This window comes from Rhynchophorus ferrugineus, unplaced genomic scaffold (assembly GCF_030347505.1).
Source record: "Rhynchophorus ferrugineus isolate W39M unplaced genomic scaffold, kcgeb_rfMv2 rfM8, whole genome shotgun sequence".
Taxonomy (NCBI): Eukaryota; Metazoa; Arthropoda; class Insecta; order Coleoptera; family Curculionidae; genus Rhynchophorus; species Rhynchophorus ferrugineus.
This window is the reverse complement of record NW_027472587.1, coordinates 1,107,188-1,129,514: the sequence shown is the minus strand read 5'-3', so window position 1 is coordinate 1,129,514 and position 22,327 is coordinate 1,107,188. Positions and strand designations below refer to the sequence as shown.

The 22,327-nt window shown below is 36.2% G+C and overlaps 1 protein-coding gene across 4 annotated transcripts in view; it reads left to right on the top strand.

The window, feature by feature from the left end:
* The window catches only part of Ser (protein serrate), a 318,726-nt gene that overhangs the window by 278,672 nt on the left and 17,727 nt on the right, over positions 1-22,327 (top strand). For all 4 annotated transcript variants that reach the window (XM_076412423.1, XM_076412422.1, XM_076412420.1 and 1 more), the window contains exons 8-9: positions 16,966-17,079; positions 17,253-17,462. In XM_076412423.1, the coding sequence (XP_076268538.1) occupies positions 16,966-17,079; positions 17,253-17,462 (324 nt within the window). The remainder of the gene's footprint in view (positions 1-16,965; positions 17,080-17,252; positions 17,463-22,327) is intronic.

Genomic DNA, 22,327 nt, shown 5'->3' with positions numbered 1-22,327 from the left:
GCATCATTTTGTCGTAATTAAGTTTCAGACGATCGCAACGCTCCCTACATCTAATAGATATAATGACGAGGGCGAGGCAGTGAGTAATTGCCGGCCACGGTGGAGCGGATTTATGCCGTCCGAAGACTAGACAGATCGGTGGCCGTCGCTTCTTTTTCTTCGCCGCTTCCACTTTCCGCATGAAAACGTCTCGATGAAATTGCAAGATGCTCGGTCTTTTTTTTCGATCGACTGGTTTATCGTAACCATCATTCATAGAGTTTTAGCGACCTTCAGATGTTTCGAATTTTCCCGCAATTCTCAGCAGCCCACAGATCTACTCGAGGCGTTGCACATACCTGAAGTTAGCACCCACGGTGAGGTGGCAACAAGTGGTACTGACAGAGGGTACGACGTGGAAACCTCGGGTGGTGAAGCTAGGGGATGACGCGACGCCTCGAGGTTCTTTTCGTTCTTTCTTCGAAAAGAAAGAAACAAGATCACACTATAAGAATATAAAAAGAAAGAAATGCACGTGGCAGGGTTACCTTCAGGTGTTACGAACAGTGGACACGTCTGATTGCTCTCAGAGTCAAGAACGGAATAGAACCCCGAGGCGTCGCGTCATCCCCTCTGTCAGTACCACTTGTTGCCACCTCACCGTGGGTGCTAACTTCAGGTATGTGCAACGCTTCGAGCAGATCTGTGGGCAGCTGAGAATTGCGGGAAAATTCGAAACATCTGAAGGTCGCTACAGAGTCATAATAGGTTGTTCAAGCTCAACAACACCATTTTAAAGAAGAATTACAAGATTTTGTACGTGGTGTCTTGCTATAGTTCCACCAACATAATCCTATATCAAAGAACGAGACTGAAGCCTAGCGTGAACCCATTTCTTCGACTCCGAAACTAGTTCGTATGCACAATTCGGCCAAAGATGTGTTAACATCAGTTTTTTAGGAACCAAAAAGATTTTTTTGTCTCCAAACTGTTGAAACAACGAATTCGTATTATTATTGTATCCTGTTGTATTCAATATTTGCAAAAATCTGCAAAAATACTCCCTTTACAAAAGAAAAAAATAATGTTCTGATTTGCCAGGATTTTAAATCTCTCTAACTTCACAAATCTCAAAACATTCTATCGTAGAACGATTTTCATCAAACGTAGATATAATATGTGCTACAGAAGAGTATTATACAAAATCTGATTGTATTATTAACATTTAATCCGTTTTTCTCGTTTCCATTTCCAGGATTTTCAATTTCATTTCTGTAAATTTATTTAAAATCTCAATAATTATTCAATACGAAACTATATAGATTGTTTCTAGATACTGAATGTTTCTCCTACTCTACACAGATGTTTTCATTGTCACCACTTAAAACTAAAGGAAGCTAGATCATCTTCTCCAAAGGATCATCTGAAATTCACACATTAAAAACGCTACTGAATATTAAAAAGCTTATGTACCCTTAAGATTTACAGGTTTCAGTTAGAGTTAACAGTAACAATTGATTTGCTTTTCAGATGGTTTAAACATATAACGTCAGTAATTTCAACAGCTTGAAATCGCTTGAATGTAAATCTGTTTAGGCACTTTTCTGTCGCTCGTTCAGCGTAAGCTTTAGATTCAAAAAGGTTAAACAGTTTGTTGGGGTATTGATAAAGTATCATAGTCCATATACAGTATATGTTCTAAATTCGAAACAGGAAATGTCTAAAAAATATATGTTTTGGCCCTTCGAGCTTTCGTTCAATCACTCATGTTCAAGCACAAAACTTCAGAAAGGAGAATTATTAGTTAATTACTAATAGGCGTATTCAATCTAACATATGTATTATTCGATTTCAATATATGTTCATTCCACTAAGGAAATCAGCAAACTAAAGCGAACCCAACCAAACCACACGAACCTGTATATTGTGTAAATGTTACTATTGATCTTAGCTTAAAAAATGTTAGAGTGACCACTCAAATAAATCGGATGATACTTCCACCAAAGTAGACAGTGTGTCGAAATTTTTTTTATTTCCCTTCTTTGAGAATTATACTAAACATGAACGAAGTCTTCCAAATTAATACAAATCATTGGCATAATTAGTATGTGTAAATTCTGTATATAACATAATTATACTTTTGCTGCAATTATTTTTAAGACGAATATTGTTATTGTTTTTATAATGGATTTATTTCAATTATATGGATGTTCAAGGCATTTTAAGCCCAAAAAAATTAAAAGTTCATCATAAAATGTTCATCATCACATCTTTCAGCTGTAACTTTCCTTAAAGGCCGGGTCATATTTTGGAAATTCTTCATGAATAGATATGATGATGTATATCTTCGATTAATATTAAATATTCTAATGATTAATTAACCAAAGAACTAATTAATGTACTAATTAATAGATAAAGCTATTAAGTTTTTTCCGATTTGTTTTGTCGATGAGCATAATTAAACGGTGACCGAAACGTAGAATCGAATTTCCTATGTTGTTGTTGTTGTGGTACGACCGCCACGCCCTCTAACTCAATCCTACCGACCTGTGGCCTGTTATTTTCTGGGAATTTCAATTAATTGTCTTTTTTTTAGTCGGTCCCGCGTTTCTGCCGACTTCTATAATGAATCCGACCATCGACTTCACCAAGGTAAATGGTAGTTGTCTACCGGCCACGTTGTTTTTTTTGTTCAGAAATTATTATTTATTAAATTATCTCGTTTTTTCGCCAGCCATCCGACCACTGGGACGTGTAATTTTGTCGGTGGAAAGTTCGGAATCTTGTTGAATGGGCTTTTCCTCGAAGCCAATTGGATCGAATTGGTTTGATTGGTCTACTGTTACAGATGTTTTGTTAATTAATATGGAGGTCCCATTGTTAGACTTTCTTTTTAGTGACTTTTAAAATTTTTAGTGACTTTTAAAAACTTTTATAGTGTCATTTTGTCCATTTTCGTCAATTCTAAAATGTCAACCAACACCATGAACATACTTCATCGATAAGAACATATATTAGTTTCAACATTTTAGAAGAAATACATTGATAATATATTGAAATAGAATAATATCTATTTTAGATTGAGTAAATCCATTAGCAATTTACTAATAATTCTCCTTTCTCATATTCTGATAGTTTTAAACTTAAATATGTATGTATGTTTTGTGTTATTATTACATTTTCAATTTTATGGTGTCGTTTTTTTAGTTTTGTCATTTCTCAGTCATTTCACATTTCTGAATCTAAGAGTGATCCACACAGTTTTCAATCTGTTGAACAAATTTTTACTATCTTCCCATTTGGACTACAACAGTGTATACTTCACAACTCTTGCAACATATGGCTGAGCACTAAAATGCAAGAGCATGGCTGCCTGTTCCTAGCCATTGCTATAGCTTCACCATAATTTTCTAAAAGGTTACGTTTTTAGTTTTTATTTCATTATTTCTCTATTGGAATCATATTGGATAGGGTTGCAAGTAACAATTTATTAAATTCCCCAAATTGAGGAGAAAAATTTGCTGATTCCCCTCAATATTATTTTAAGAAATGGAATGAAAAAAATTGTTTAAATAATATCTATTTTTTATCATTTCATAATATAAAATAAGGTGTAATGTTATAAATTTTAAGAGTATTAAAATATGAAGAGTCGTTCGATATCCATAAATAATGGACATTCTTGCAGAAATGTTCCGACCTGAGCTATCGATATTATATTTACGATGAAATATTTTGCAAATTATGCCAATCTCCAATAAATCCCTAGTCAACATGAGATTCCCCGCAGACTGGGAAATCCCACACAAGCTCGCAACGTTGCTGTTGGGCCCCGAAGTGCCAATTGTTCTTCAATTTAAATGATTTTCCATCGTAAATTATGTCATATGAAGTAATCATCACACATCCTCCTAAATAGTTAGTTAGTAGCCTGTTTTTTAATGCCTAACATAATTTAACAAAAACTACTGGTGAACAAAACGGAATGCATAGTGGAAAGCCGATCGCAGTAATATGTCTTCTGTATGTACAAATCGCGGAAAAAAGTTATATATATCTTACTTCTTCCGCCTATGAGCTACGACTGAATACTACGGTAAAATAACATTTCCTTGTCATAATTGATATTCAGTACTCATCATCATCGTCCGAACAAAAAACACTTCTTATATCGCTATTGAGTATCTGGCAGCTGACAGGCCCGTACAGGAGATATTTATTGGCCCGACCAGCTGGGTAATTTCAAAAAATAAATATTTCATTACCGCGCCAAACCATAAATTAGAAATAATCTTCTTTTTATTGGCAATATCCCCTAAAAGGGCATCATCCTATTGTTCGGTTTATTACGAGAAATATACTTCGTAAAATTACCTTTTATTTTGTTATAATTGATGGCGTGTGTTTTATAGTACTTGAAAATTTATTCAAACGGTAAGCCAACATAACCATACATTTTAAGATAATTATCCATTAAATTATGTGGGAAAATTAACTTTTAAAACGTCAATAGATTATGGTAATTAACGATTACAGTATAGACTCATAGGAGTACCATGAGACAGTGTATTAACATCAATTATATAGTAATATAATTGAAATAATGCATAATGCAATGTGAAAGGTTGCATAAAAATAATCAATTTAGCAGAACCTAATCCTCATTAGGTCCATAGATTAGCTTTAAAGATTTTTTAATTTGAACCTTTGTTGTAAAAAATTGGTACAATATATTTAATTCAAAGTATTATCAATCAATAGTCGATAGTCAAAAAATAGCGACTGAAAATAGTAATTACTACTTTCAGTTATATGTGCGGTTCGACTGTTTTTTTTTCGTGATGTCAGACGAAGATGTACGAATTCTTGTCTGTATAAATTGTGAGATAGGAAAGGAGGGAGATAACTGCTCGGAACAGTTAATTAAATGTGTTTATATTTTCCAAGGGTAATATAAACGAGACAGAGATGTATATATATTCATTCACGTGTTAACTTTAAAAAAGAAAAGGAAAAATAATTGCTAATTTCTATAACATGTAGTAAATAATATAATTTTAAAGGAAGTAGGATTACTTTTATACTGAATGTTCTGTGGATTTGTAAAAAGGAATGGAATAATAACACCACAAATGTTTTATCGTGCTTTAATATATTAATTGCTATTTTTAAATAGCATAGTATAATAAATATAAATAGTACAATATAACTTAAACAAAACCTAAAAACTAAAGATGTTCAATAACCATAAATACTAAATAAAATGTAAACATATACCTAATTGGAAAATCTAATCCATGACGAACCAAAAATAATCGTACAATAACTACTAGACCCTTTTTAAATAAAAGTTTTATTTATTTTTGAAGGAAAATATGTTTAAATTACTGTTCAGGAATATTATCGTATTCAACTTTTCTCCTATGAGCCGATTTCTTCGATCGTTAATATTTGCCCAGATTTTGAAAACACTCTTTCCGAGAGGACTGATGTTGCAGGTATAGAGGAATATTTTACATGTAACTGATATAATTCACGTAGTGTCATTTTATGGGCTTGCCAAAACTCCAATGGGTTTTCTAAACGCCCAATAAATGGAATGCATTTCCAAATATTGCTTAATCTGTAATGTTGCTTCAGTACTTGGAGTAATTACTTCTTTCATTCTAGCCATTTTTTTATCAAAATATTTTCAGATGTCAATACATTCTTGGTCATAGTAATTAACGATTACAGTATACTCACATAAGAGTACTATGAGACGGTGTATTAACATCAATTATATAGTAATATAATCGAAATAATGCATAATGCAATGTGGAAGGTTGCATAAAAATAATCAATTTAGCAGAATCTAATCCTCATTAGCTGCATAAATTAGCTTCAAAAATGTTTTAATTTGAACCTTTGTTGTGAAAAATTGCTACAATATATTTAATTCAAAGTATTATCAATCAATAGCCGAAAATCAACATCTCGAAAGGACGATGTATCTTTTGAGGCTATCGACAAGTCACTATCACGGGGTAGCACTTCCCATTTTAATGTTTCCAAGGATGTTTTCACCATAGCGAGTCAAATTCCTTCAAATCCTCTTCAATCTTCAAGTTTGTTTGGCTGTTCAGAACTCAGTTTGCCTTTATTGTCAAAATCACCACTTTTAAAATGTCGAAACTAGTATTAATACATTGAAATCATGGTAGCATGACTGACACCAGCTTCACACAGCATTCTAGACCTTCAGCCGCCTTATTCTTGGTTTGATGCCGAGTTTCCGGACGCTGCCCCAGGAAAATCAACCATCAAGGATTGGTATGCTAAGTTTGAACGTGGTGAAATGAGCACCGAAGACGGTGAACGCAGAACGGACGCCCAAAAGAGATTGTTACCGACGAATACATTTAAAAAATCGACAAAATGATTTTGAATGACCGTAAATTGAAATTGAATGAAAAGCAGACACTCTAAAAATATCAACTGAACGTGTACATCATATCGTTCACGAATATTTGGGTATAAGAAAGCTATGTGCAAAGCGGGTGACGCATGAGCTCACTTTTGACCAAAAACAACGACAAGTTGATGACTTGGAGCAGTGTTTGAAGATGATCAAGAGCAATAAACCCGAGTTTTTATGTTGATATGTGACAATGGATGAGACATGGCTCCATCATTTCACTCCGAAGTCCAATCGACAGTCATCCAAGTGGACTGCACACGATGAATCCGCTCCAAAGCGTGGGAAAACGCAACAGTCGGCTGTCAAGGTTATGGCGTTTGTATTTTGGGATGCGCATGGAATAATTTTCATTGACTACCTTAAAAATGGAAGGACCATCAACAGCGACTATTATATCGCGTTATTAGACCGTTTGAAGTACAAAATCGCCGAAAAACGGAATCGCATTTGAAGAAAAAGAAAGTGCTGCTTCACCAAGACAATGCACCGTGTCACAAATCAGTGAAAATGTTGGCAAAAATCCATGAATTGAGCTTCGAACTGCTTCCTCATCCACCGTATTCTCGAGATTTGGCCCCCAGCGGTTATTTCCTGTTCTCAGATTTAATTAGTTTGAACACTGGGAAGAAACGTGCGTCGAATGAAGAGGTTTTAGGGTACAGGTGCGGTTAGATAAAGACAATATCTTCGATGATTTATTTTAGTACAAAGGGATTATAATTATATGCGGAAGAAATATTAATTTTTGACGAGCCGATATTAAACATTAAACCCGATATTAAACACTAAACCAGATATTATACACTAAACAAGTTCACACTATATGAATATAAAAATAAAGAAATGCACGTGGCAGAGTTACCTTCAGATGTTAAGAACAGTGGCACGTCTGATCACTCTCAGAGTCGGGAACGGAAAGAACATCGAGGCGTCGCGTCATCCCCTAGCTTCACCACCCGAGGTTGCCACGTCGTACCCTCTGTCAGTACCACTTGTTGCCACCTCACCGTGGGTGCTAACTTCAGGTATGTGCAACGCCTCGAGTAGATCTGTGGGCTGCTGATAATTGCGGGAAAATTCGAAACATCTGACGGTCGCTACAGTACTCCCCCACCAGAATTTTACCGACAATGATTATACAGATTACATATACGAATACAAATATACAATTACCTACAAACGTACCCTAATACCTTACATATATTACCTACGTAATACTGTATTAACCTAATAAAAATCTCGATACAAATAAAACAACATCTAACTTACATCTATCTATATCTACCGGATGAGCGATATATGTCACCTAATACAAAAGTAATATTAAAAGAATGACATCCTAGCGATAATTCTAATTGCGTAATCCTAATTTGTGATTAATAAAAAACAAACAAACAACAAAAAAAACTATTATCTGGACAAAAGGACCCTACACCCATAAACTGTACCATTAGACATTTCTACCTGGGTTGATTATGGATACCCCGCCTGATATCGATCGGGAAATCGAACCCGTCTTGCTGATCGTCTCAGTTGTGGAGGGGAATGGGGGTCTGGATTTTGTTGCGTCGCCACGATCACTATTCCGTCATCATCTAGATCGCTTTCTCGTGGTCTGAGGTTGTCGTTGATACAGTATGCTGGTTTCAATCTATCGATCGACACCGGGACTTGTTTTCCTCGCATTAAAAGTATGAAGACTTTTTCACTGCGAGAAATTACTTCGTACGGTCCATCGTAGGGCATTTGCAGTGGCGTTTTGGGGCTGTCGTGACGTACGAAGACGTGCGTAGCTGTGGCAAGGTCTTTGAAGACGAAAATCTTGTTGTCGCCGTGTCTTGTTCCTTCCACTGGTCGCAACAACTCGAATTGCCTTCGTAAATTGCGCACGAACTCGACGGAGTTGTCTACCTCCTTAGTGTTGGTTACCAGGAATTCGCCTGGCAGCCGTAATGGTTCGCCGTAAACCATCTCTGCTGTAGTGGATTGCAGATCCTCCTTCCACGAAGAACGAATGCCCAGCAAGGCGGTTGGGAGGGCTTCCGTCCAGCGGTCAGGTTGGAGGCACTTGATCGCGGATTTTAATTGACGGTGTAGGCGTTCGACCATACCGTTGGCAGCTGGGTGGTAGGCCGTTGTCCGCAGGTGCATAGTTCCCATGAGATGATTAAGGCAACGGAAGAGTCGAGATTCGAATTGTCTGCCCTGATCTGTAGTAATCCGAAGTGGAACACCGAACCGCGCGACCCAGTTGCTGTAGAAGGCCCTTGCTACGGTCTCTGCTTCCTGGTCTGGTAGGGGAATCGCCTCCGGCCACCGAGAGAAACGGTCGACGCACGTCAGGCAATACCTGTAACCTTGGGAATACGGCATTACCACCAAATCTATGTGGACATGTTCGAATCGGCGAGATGGCATTTGAAAGGTGCCGATCGCAGAAGAGACGTGTCTGGTGATCTTAGCTTGCTGGCACTGGATACAAGCGCGGGCCCAGGTGCGACAATCATTATCGATGGATGGCCATACGAACCGTTCCTTCATTAGCCGTACTGATGCTCTGACTCCAGGATGTGACAGCCCATGAATTGCGCTGAAGGCTGCCCTGCGGAAAGCTTTTGTTAGAAATGGTCTAGCGGTTGGTGTCTTGACATCGCAGTATACCGCTGTAGTTGAGCCGGGGATGAGAACTCTTCGCATGTCCAAGCCCGTGTTATCATTTTCCAAATAACTCCGTAACTCCTCGTCTCGTTCCTGGGATGCTGCTAAGGCCTCGAAATTGACTGTTGGTGATGTAATCTCATCGATGCGGGAAAGTGCGTCAGCTACGATATTATCCTGCCCGGAGATATGTTGAATGTCTGTGGTGAACTGACTAATGAAATCGAGATGCCGGAACTGGCGCGGAGAACATTTGTCGGTCTTCTGACGGAATGCGAATGTCAGCGGTTTGTGGTCCGTTAGTATCGTGAAGTGGCGTCCCTCTATCATATGACGAAACCGCTGCACAGCACTGTAGATCGCTAGTAATTCACGATCGTACGCACTGTATTTACACTCCGCTTGGTTAAGTTTTCTTGAAAAGAAACCAAGCGGTTTCCAATGGTCTCCTGCGCGTTGTTGTAGGGCGGCTCCAATGCAGTAGTCTGAAGCGTCGCATACCAGTGATATTTCTGCCCCTGGTTCTGGATGTGCCAGTAAGGTTGCTCGGGAAAGCTGATCTTTGCATTCCTCGAATGCTTTTTCTGTTGCATCATCCCACTTAATCGGTGTCTTTCCTTTGATGTTGTTCTTCAGGAGTTCGTTGAGCGGTGCTTGGGTTCTGGCTGCTCTGGGTATAAATCTCCGATAAAAATTAATCATACCCAGAAATTGTCTTAACCCTCTAGCCGTTTCTGGCCGTCCAAACTCCCGTATAGCAACCACCTTGTCTGGGAGCGGCTCGGTCCCTTTTTCTGAGACCCGATATCCGAGGAAGTGAACTTCGGCTAGTCCAAAACAGCATTTACTGGGATTGATCACCATGCCATATTGCTGCAGACGCTCGAACAGAGTTTGAAGATGTTGCCGATGTTCCTCCTCTGTTGTTGATGCCACCAGGATGTCGTCGATGTAGGCATAGCAAAAATCAAGTCCCAAAAGTACCTCGTCGATGAACCGTTGAAAGGTCTGTGCTGCATTTCGAAGACCGAAACCCATGACGGTAAATTCATACAACCCGAAAGGAGTTGTAATGGCGGTTTTCGGGACATCTTCGGGCGCCACGGGTATTTGATGGTATGCTCTGACTAGGTCGATGGTTGAAAATACCTTTTTCCCGTGGAGTGTCTGTGTAAAGTCTTCAATGTGCTTAACAGGGTATCGGTCTGGGATGGTGCGTGCGTTGAGCGCTCTGTAATCGCCGCAAGGACGCCATTCGTCGCCTTTTTTGGGGACCATGTGTAACGGAGAAGACCAGCTACTCTGTGACGGGCGGCATAATCCTAGTTTCAACATGGTCTCGAATTCCCTCTTGGCGTCTCTTAGTCGGTCTGGAGCCAGGCGTCGTGGTTTCGCAGCTACTGAAGGTCCGGGAGTCGTGTTTATATGGTGTACCGTCGCGTGTTTTACGGCGGCCGTTTTACACGCTCCATCGGGTCGAGTGATTTCCGGGAACTTCTGAAGGATGTCGTGATATCGCGAACTGTTGTTTATGAGTTTTATACTCGCGACATTTTCGTACTGCGGTTGTCTCCCGTTGACAGTCATGCGCGTATTCCGGTCCACCAATTTCCTATTTCGCAGATCAACTAAGAGGTCGTAATGAACAATAAAATCAACCCCGATAATAGGCCGCGACACATCCGCGATAACGAAACTCCATGGAAAATCGCGTCGTAAACCGAGGTTTAACGTCATTGTCTTAAAACCATACGTCGCTATGATACTGCCGTTCGCCGCAGTCAGATCGTAGTTCGTTTTTTTCCGATGTCCGTTCACCAACCGCCGCGGAAACACGCACAAATCCGCTCCTGTATCCACCAGGAATTCCTGGTTGCTGTTCCGATCTTTGACGAACAGGCGGCGCGCGATATGATGGCCGTCACTTGCCGCCATTAGTGACCGCCCGGCTGGTTTCCCGCATTCGCGCTTGGGCTTCTATCGTAACGGCACCCCGGTCTGCACCTCCGTGCCCTTTTGGCGTAATTGTAATGATACCAGCACAAACCATCATAGAGCTCGCCACCGCGAACCCGAGACCGGTCGCGACTTGAAGAGCGCGATGACGATCGGCCACGACTTGACGAGCGCGACGATGCCCGGGTACGGAACGACGCGCGTTGGTGCTCTGCTACCTCGTCAACTTTGGCTTGCAGCCCGTGAATCTGCAGCCTCAACCGCGCGAACTCCTCCGCCAATTGGCTCCCTGAATTATTCGTCGGTGCCGTACCGCCTGCTGGCCGCCACGAGCCTATGGAGTCTTTGATGTTGTCAGCGATTTTCGCCAGGTCTTCCAGCTTGGTGCTCCCTTGCTGCGCCGCGATACTAGCTCGGGTAATGGGGTCTAGTTGGCTCATCCATATTACTTTAATGATATCCTGGCCCGCTGCGTCCCCTGCTAATGACTGTAACCGACGGAGAAACTGGGACGGGGTGCGGTCACCGATTTCTTCCCGTTCGAGGAGTTGCCGTGTCCGGTTCTGGATTGACAACCCTAAGCATTCTCGAAGCGCCTCTTTTAATTTGCTGAATGGATCTTCAGCTTCCGGTGGGGGATTAAATAAGAGGCCGCGCACCTCCTGAGTATAGATGGGGTCCAGTGCTGCCCCTACGATCTCAAACTTTTCGGCACTCGTGGTTATCCCTGCGTGTTTCAAGGTCCACTCGACCTGCAGGAACCACATCTCTGGATCGTTCGGATTGAACGCAGGCAATCTGACGTTTGAAGCCGACATGATGCTTTACAACGAATAAACAAACAACAAAATGGCGTCGCAAACCAAAAAAAATAACTAAACCTTCAAGAATCGAAAATAAACCAGAAAAAAAATACAAAATGTGGAATATAACACGATGTCGCACGTCGGGGTCACCAATTTAGGGTACAGGTGCGGTTAGATAAAGACAATATCTTCGATGATTTATTTTAGTACAAAGGGATTATAATTATATGCGGAAGAAATATTAATTTTTGACGAGCCGATATTAAACATTAAACCCGATATTAAACACTAAACCAGATATTATACACTAAACAAGTTCACACTATATGAATATAAAAATAAAGAAATGCACGTGGCAGAGTTACCTTCAGATGTTAAGAACAGTGGCACGTCTGATCACTCTCAGAGTCGGGAACGGAAAGAACATCGAGGCGTCGCGTCATCCCCTAGCTTCACCACCCGAGGTTGCCACGTCGTACCCTCTGTCAGTACCACTTGTTGCCACCTCACCGTGGGTGCTAACTTCAGGTATGTGCAACGCCTCGAGTAGATCTGTGGGCTGCTGATAATTGCGAGAAAATTCGAAACATCTGACGGTCGCTACAAGGTGATCGACGAAACTGAGGCCTATTTCGAAGCAAAGGACAAATCGTACTACAAAAATGGTATCAAAAAGTTGGAGGGTCGCTATAATCAGTGTATCACCCTTGAACGGAATTATGTTGAATAAAAAAAACTAATTTTGCCAAAAAAATGTGTTTTACTATGGCAGGTCGGGGACTTTTTAATTTACCTGTTACTATAACGCGTTTGAAAGCTACCATTCCACGTTTCGAACAACTGTAAATCCCACATTTTCTTTGTCGAAAATGCAGTGGTTTTTCTTAATATCATTCAATGACGTAAGGCATCGATGAGATATGTCAGTTTATTCTATTTCTCAAATAAAACACATCTTTAAATAATTATTCTCATTAACGAAACTAAATCTTACGGTCTAAAATATTGGTAAACTTGTGAGGTCTGTAACATCCAAAAGCGGATTTCTAATGTTCCCATTGCTGCCAACTAGAATTTGCCTGTCACGGTTTTGTGGTATTACATAAAAATGACGAATCATTCCTTGCCGTATGGGCGTGCTTTTTAAATTTCTTGTGGTTCATTTCGATCAAATATCTTGCGTATTCCCGTTCAGGCGCATTGATAGTTAAGAATCGCGAATCGCAAATACTATGATTAAGTCGAACGACGCACAACGCCTACCCAACGTCCCAATTTTTTCCCTTTCGAAGAAATTACTTCACATTGTAATTATATAGTGCAACACATCGCTTAAACAATAGCAACACACCCACCCAATCGAAATAACTGAAATTACAGTAATAGTAGTAATAATTATTACTCTTCTTTACCAAATATGAAACAGCTAAAAGGATATATTGAACAACAAGAAAGTTGTTACGAAAATAAATCTGATTTGTTACATATAAGCCTTACGTATCAATACTACTTTTTTATTACCCTTATGATTCAACAATTTGCGCAATAAATAATAAGCATTTCTTATAATAATTATTATATACATGTCATGTAGAAGATCACTTTTTAAGTATCACTAAGTATCTTGTATCAATCGCAAGTATCCCTGTGTAAAATATCTTATGATTATAAATGATAGAGATCGAATGGTTATAAATGTTCAACATTTCAAATTGTATTTAACATAGGAAATGATATCACTTCATTATCAACACTAGTAATTTCAACTTATTCAGTATCAATCCCAGTTTTATACGAATTGCTTCATCTTTTCATATGTTACAGGCATACAAATGTAATAAAAAAATATGAGCTATGTAAATAAGATCTAAAAACGTAAAATTAATTATCAATTTCTTCCATTATGTAAAACATGTCTCATGATAATAACTCTTGCATTGGTTCTTTGAAGATTATTCATAAAACAATTTATATAATTAGACAACTGTCTCATTGGCTTTATTAGCTCCATCGGATTTCTGGCTGCCCCGAGGACATTTAAATCAAATTAAGGATGGTTTTAAAAGCTAATAATGAAAAATAATAGAACAGAGTATACAGATTACAAGCAATTGTTATGATTAGATTTGAATCACCATCGAACTATATTACAAAATTACTAATATGAATTATTTTTGTAATGAGGAGCATGATCTGGAGGATACGGCGAGTACGCGAAATACTTATCATTTTAATGTTTCTAAGTATGTTTTCACCGATTTTGCAACATATGGTCGAATGTTGCCATGCTGAATAATAGCATTGCTCGTATTCTGGACGTTTTTCGCACAGTGCTAAGGTCAAAGGTATCAATTGTTGTGGATAGCGATCCCCATTGATCGTTATCGCTCGATTTTAAACTTGTTGAGAATAATTGAAGCTTCTGCTATCAACAGCAATATTAAGCTCTTTCAGAATAGCTAAAATGCTGGAAGTTCCTTCATTAAATAAGCACGCAGCCAAATATGCCGAGACCTCAACGATCTTTAAACCAGAAGGCAAATATTTTGGAGCCAATCGCCAAACTGTTGAATTGAAACTTTCATTTTCATTTTGACTATGACCACCTAATATATATCGAGTAAATGACCTCTCGAGAAATCTTCATTTTATTCATTTTCACTTTCTCCTTCTTTCTTTTATTTCTCTTCTTTCTTTTCTTGTATCACTTTTTCTTCTTCATTTTCATTAATGTTATTTAACTGTCGATTTCTACACCGATTTCCGTGAAATGATCTTTCTAGGTCTAGTACTACGACTTGAACTACCATGCTCGTTTTTCGGATACGAAACATTTTTTGTATAAATGAAACGCACTCTATGAAAGTTAAGTTAGAACTGGTTTTAAAATATAAATATCCTTGCTGGGTCACTAATACTTCGGTAATAAATAATATAATTTTAAAGGAAGTAGGATTAGGACTTTTATACTGAATGTTCTGTGGATTTGTAAAAAGGAATGGAATAATAACACCACAAATGTTTTATCGTGTTTTAATATATTAATTGCTATTTTTAAATAACATAGTATAATAAATATAAATAGTAAAATACAACTTAAACAAAACCTAAAAATTAAAGATGTTCAATAACCATAAATATTAAATAAAATGTAAACAAATACCTAATTGAAAAATCTAATCCATGACGAACCAAAAATAATCGTACAATAACTACCAGACGCTTTTTAAATAAAAGTTTTATTTATTTTTGAATGGAAATATGTTTAAATTACTGTTCAGGAATATTATCATGTTCAACTTTTCTCCTGTGAGCCGATTTCTTCGATCGTTAATTATTTGCCTAGATTTTGAAAAAACTCTTTCCGAGGGGACAGTTGTTGCAGGTATAGAGGAATATTTTACATGTAACTGATATAATTCACGTAGTGTCATGTTATATGCTTCCAAAACTCCAATGATTTTTCTAAACACCCAATAAATCAAATGCATCTCCAAATATTGCTTAATCTGTAGTGTTGCTGCAGTACTTGGAGTAATTACTTCTTTCATTCTAGCCATTTTTTTATCAAAATAGCTTCAGATGTCAATACATTCTTGGTCAGTAGTTATGTCTTGAATATCGAGTTGTGGAACTATATTTGTATTTTTTCAAGTTAGAATGGAAGACACCTCTTTTGTGATAACTTTTTGTATCGCCTCAGGATTATTTGCAATACCAAATCCTGCTTTTTTAATCTAGGATCTAAAAATGTGGATTTCCCTCATATCGTGTTTACTACTAAAATTGCCAGTCTTTTATTGATGACATCTAATTCTGACGTCTGACATTCTGATTCTGATATCTAAAAAATGACAATTTTGAAAACATTTTCCCCATTCACTTGTTAATATCCTGGATTTGATGGAATGCTTCAGTCCTCTTACTAACGGTATAATTAAAGACATCGTGGGATATCTTTCACTAGATAACTCGGTGATCACTATTTCAAGGGGCTTTAAAAGTTCTTCTGTTAAGATAGTCCATTCGTCAACAAATAAAAACTGTGGTGCTCTTCTTAATAGCCATCAAAATAAACAGTTGTTGAATATTATAGTAGTTTTCCTATCAGAAAATGTATTTATTACAAATATTTCACCTCTTCACCAATATTTTGTAAAAGAAATTTAACAACTGTTACTGCAAAAACTTCTTCAAATCTTTTGGAATCGATGCAATTTCTGAAACCTTTGAAACCTAATTTTAGTTTTCAAGATTTTAGGAAAAAAGTTTTGACAAACAAAAGGCTTGGATAAAAGTCGTGAAAGTTTATTAAAAAAGTATTACTTATTATATCAGACAAAAGTACTACCTATTATGCCAGTCAAAAGTATCTTACTATTTATTATTTACAATTTTATTTTTTTGCCCTCGAAAACTAACTTTCCAAAATACTGCTATATTAATTTACAATATATAGTAATTCACAAGCAAACAACGAAAAAACATAAAACCATATATATTACATATAAATCTATATAAGCATACATTCGGCGCATACTTTCAAGGTCGCGGCTAGGACGACACAGCCACATTGTTAAAAATCAGTCGAATGAATTGTAAAACGAAAAATAGTAACTAGAAGTAAACGACTGAAACAGTCGATAGTAAATAGTAATAAAATCAGTCGGGCCGAAAATAGCGACTGAAAATAGTCACTAGTAAAAACAGTCGATAGTCGATTTCAGTCGATTGTTCCCAACACTACTTATAACTATTAAATAATTTGGAATTTTACTTTGAAATTACTATCGATTTATGAAATTAATTTTTTTAAAATTTTTGTAGCCCCTACACCAATGGTAACACAATCTGTTATGTTATGTTTATTAAATACCAAATAGAAAATTTAGTAAGATGTTTAGTAGGCTGGGAAACAAATGAAGTCGAGGCATGACAGTTTCGGCACCGAAAATGATGAATGCCATACAATCAATAAGAATCGGTTATAATTTGCTTTATTTGAAAGTTAACATCGATAAACGCAAGAAATGGCCATGTTCATGGCGTGATGGAGTGCGCCGCGGATAATATTGGATGCTGATTAATCGTTGCCTTCTTTTTCAGACATTGACGAATGCGAATCAGCTCCGTGTCAAAACGGTGGTACCTGCGTAGACTTGGAGAACGCCTTCAGGTGTAATTGTTCGTCGGCGTGGGAGGGCAACCTTTGCCAAGTCGGTGAGTAGAATGACGTTCGTCTCGCATTAATTATCTTTAACGTTTGTGTCCTTTCACTTCGCGAGAATTACACGAAATCGCACGACCCTATTACCGTGATGTCTAATTAATCGTTACAAGACGATATGGAGCAGTAAAAGTTTTCACAGGCACAGCTTCCGTTCATTTTTCAGATGTGGACGAGTGTAAAACCAAGAACCCATGCATCAATGCCATGACCTGTACGAATTTGGTCGGCGATTACCATTGCAAATGCCGAGTGGGTTGGATGGGTAAAAATTGCGATCAGAATATCAATGATTGTGTTGGACAATGTCAACATGGAGCGACCTGCATCGACCTAGTCAACGACTATCATTGTGCTTGTCAGCCTGGATATACAGGTATGTTTTTACAACCATATAACCACTATTAAATATCAAAAAATAAAACGTGTGTACTAAGTTAAAGAACGTAGTACATAAAATCATGACAAACAAAATCCTACATAACTGTATAAGTTCTACTGATTCTCTTAGCTGATCTTAAGTTCGAAATGTTGTAGAATCATCGTATTTTATATATCACGGAATTGAAAATATTGCAAAAATGTGTATATCTTGCAAGAAATAATATTTCACTCGCCCTTCTAGGCGGAAACCATAAAATCTTCTTCTTTTTTTTCTGCGTTTAATTGGCTGATTTTTGTAACATTATCATAATAATAATTGAAATACTTTGTGTTTTAATGATATGGGAAAACAATATTGAAAATTGTTGCTATATATTAGACAAAAACACGATAATAACCAATTTGCAACATTCCATAAAAGCTAAAAAGATATAAACAGAAAATTAACCTTATGTGACGGATGAGGTAATAAATTGGCAAGATAGATGGCACCAAATACTGTGATGTCAATCTATTTAGCCTCCCGAACACAAGAGTCTACTCATAGGGACGCCTGGGCACTGAGACTTTATTTTGCTACGCTGCCAGTTCTTGTAAATTATGTGTATATTTCAAGAATATAATATATAAACCACATATTTCCTTGGATTAAAAAATTAACCTAAAATATCCCTTTAAATACATTAAATCCTTTTAAATTCCCAACACTAATCTTTCTAAGTTTATTAGCACAAATAACATCTTCTATAATTTATTAAAACTAATAGCAAGATTTTTATAAAATATTTCATTTGAAAATTATTTCTATTATAAGAAAAAAGGAAAGAACAATGTGTGCAAATCAATGTTACTTGCTTTATAGGGAATACAATAAGAAGTTTTAAACGCCTCTCATTTCTTTGATATCAAGTTAGATATTCTAAAGTCTTTACCCACTTAGTACCTGTATCTTGTTTCAATATTATCTTTCCAACTTTCAAAATCTCCAGTCGAGTCAAGTATCTTATCTAATTTTCTCTCTACACAAACCACATCGAATTATATATCTTTACATTTTTATTTTCACATGCTCAATTTTATCTAAAATATAATGAATTAATTATAGACTTCAATCTAATTTGCCACATTAACATAAATTATAGAATAGATACTCACCTGGATGAAATTTCTCCAAATGCTTGATCGGTTGTTCAACAATATTCGCAACTAAATGCTTATCAATTATTTCCTATATCTAAAACTATAGTCTGAGCTATACAAGAACAAATAGCAACAATACTTAACTGTATATGTGAAAGAAGTTAATAAACATGATAAGACATAAAATATAACCGAATCAATAACTTCCTAACCCTACTTTTGAAAAAAAATTAATATACACAAGTAATATAACATTATATGTAAAGTAACGATATAAACAAAACAGTGATAATAGAGACCTCACCAGTTTCAGCACCAAAACAAAATTGACAGCATTATGCTAATTGGATTTGAATTTACCGAATACCGAGTGAGAGTCCCTCAGAATAGCCACTACTATCTGGAATAGACGATTTACAATATTAATATAACTCAAAAATAACAATCCGTAATGACACATGAGGTACCAAATGTCACAGACAGATGGCGCCTAATTCAGAACCTTGTAATGTCAATGTGTTTTGCATTCCGAACAATCTAAGGTTATTTAAGCATACTGTTTTACTTGACCTTTTGTGTAGGTAATTGCCTGTAATTTACTCAGAATAGTTTTGCATTTTCTCCGCGGAAAACGAATGAAAATGCCGGATATAGGACACCAGTATGAAAATCGTCGCTGTTAATCACCCGACATCGATTTTTTTCGTTCACCGCACCGTGGCATTCACATTTCGACCGCTATTTTATTGCTACATTCTTATTCCATGCTTCGCACGAGGAATTCAGTTGCGTGGCAGCGACGTTCTTGATTTAAATGATCCATTTTATTCAACTAGATCAGACTGTGGTACCAGTAGATGTACCGGCAGATAGATGGATCCGGAGCCCCGTGTATTCAGCCTGATTTTTAGCGCAGATACTCTTAGATTCTTTATGGGAATATGTTAATTCGGGCGAACTGGACACTCTAATGGATATTCCGAGGATGCGGACGGACGTGGTGATAAGTTGCTTACAGATAATGATTATTTTATGTATTGACAGTCTGGTTTGGTCGCTCGGTTTGATCTTATCTAGCTCAGTCGGTTTTTTCTTGCAAAAAAGTGAAATTTAATTCGTCCTTCAAATAAACAACCCTAATATGTTTACTACATAACATTATTCTATCCTTATCCAATCTTTCAATATTTACAAAAAGTTTTTTGATATGTGGCTTAATTATTTGACACTGTCAGATTAACAGACATTGTCTGTCCGAACATTGTTTTTTGTTATTCAATCTTTCAATATTTACAAAAAGTTTTTTGATATGTGGCTTGATTATTTGACACTGTCAGATTAACAGACATTGTCTGTCCGAACATTGTTTTTTGTTATCCAATCTTTCAATATTTACAAAAAGTTTTTTGATATGTGGCTTGTGATTATTTGACACTGTCAGATTAACAGACATTGTCTGTCCGAACATTGTTTTTTGTTTGGATTGAATAATTTATTTCGACAATAAAACAACTATTATAAAATACGTTCCTATAATCTTAAAAGACTTCTAGGACCGTATCTAGGAGAATCCTAGGACCGTATCGCAGCACCACCTACCGGCTCCGATTGTGAATCTAAATCATTCCTCGCATCCATATAAACACATGCAAAAATGTTCACTAACTAAATGATGGATAGTAAATAATTTTGACGGTCTTCTTAGGGAACTTTTCAAATGTTCAATACTTTTTTCACAGAATGAACAAATCTAAAGCTGTAGCAACACTAATAACTCAAATTATAATGATTTGTACAAAATTAATAATTCAAATATTTTTTAGAGTATTTATATATAGTATATATATATATATATATATATATATATATATATATATATATATATATATATATATATATTAATTGAAATTATCATAAAAACATTAAAATCCAATAGAGAAAGTAAACATGTATAACAAATTAGATACTACATAATTAAGAATTATTATTATTAATTCCATTAATTATTTCACTTTGTTGTAAAATACTGGGATAAATTTCACTATTATAATGTTATTCCATATCCTTACAATAGTTGATTCTCACTATATAAAAACAAAGGATATTAACTAACCTTCCAAAATCTGTGCGTAATATGAGTTTTTAAATGAAAAAAAGTTTTCGAAAAAAGAGAGCGAATATCGTGACAGAACGACTGTTATTAAACGGCAGCAAACGATCTTTTGCATTGAAAATGGACAGTGTTGGTAGTCGAAAACCAGTGAGTATAATTATTTCCAGTTCGCACGAAGCTTTAAAATGTTCACGTTGCATGCTGGCCGGATACAAGCAGAGTGAGAGTTTTATTGCTTGACCATCACAGTTGTGGAACTAATTTTAAAATACTATTTGTTGGGTTTTCAATAGTGCACAGGGTAGTGTACGTACGAATCACAGTATATTTCCTTTTTCCTTTGACATAGTAGGAATTAAAATTATACAAATAGTTTTACATTGTGTTAAAACATATGATACGTTCATAAAAAAATAAAAGCCACATAACTGTATAAGTCCTACTAATTCTGTCAGTTAATTCCCCAAATTCGAAATGTTATATGTCAAAGTATTGCAAATATTTAAAAAAAAATTTATATATTACAAAAAAAGATTTCATTCGTTATTCAACGCAGCAACCATAATATCTTCACTGAGTTTCAATATTCTGCCCTTTTTACTAATTATCTATTTATTAACTATAATATTTACAATCAATTTTTTCATATGCAACTTGATTTTTTAATATTCCTCTAACAATTTCAATATTCTGTGTTTTAATTGACATTTCGGGTGATTGACAGTTGAAACAAAATAATTTTAAACTTGCTCCTCCATCAAATGAGTAAAAATACTGAATATAGGGAATAGTAATCAAAATCATCGCTATATACTAGGAGAAAATACGAGAATGTCAATTTACAACATTGGATAAAAGTTAAAAAGCTTACTATTGCTAAATTTACAAGATATAAAGGGAAATAACTGTCCTATGTCAGGTGAAGTATTAAATCTTCAAGATAGATGGTGTCATACAGAAACTGTGATATCAATACAAAGAGATCATCACAAAACTGACAAATCGTTTTAACACATGAATTATTATTAAATGTCACAGGCAGATGGCGCCTAATTCAGAATCTCGTGATATCAATTTGATTTGCATTCCAAATAATTATTAGACGAATTAAGAATTTAATACTTAACTATTGGAGTAGTGCAACAAATTTTAAAATACCATTGGTTAGATTTGCTTGGTATTGTACGAATCACTTTATTTCCTCCTTTTACGTAGTAATTAAAATTATGCCAATAATTTGACACTTCAATCATATTTGATTCAAAAAGATTCCTATTTTACCAGCTTGAAGATAATTTATGAAAAAAAATCCGTTTGCATTCCTTAACCTCTTGTTTTCAAGCATATGATGATAGGTGCTTTGCTTCATGACATTTTCGATGAAGCACATAATGCTTTTTCACAAATTTAATTTGATTTAATCATGATGTTTTCATTGTTTTTATGAAAAACGAAATATCCAAATGGCGTCCAATTTTTAGTTCTAATGATGATGCTCCATGAACTGTTTAAACAACATAATACATATAAAAAAACAGAGATAGATGAATTTACAGTTTAATTACGTTTTTAGTCTTATGAATATTGGGTTAACTTTTCTTTTC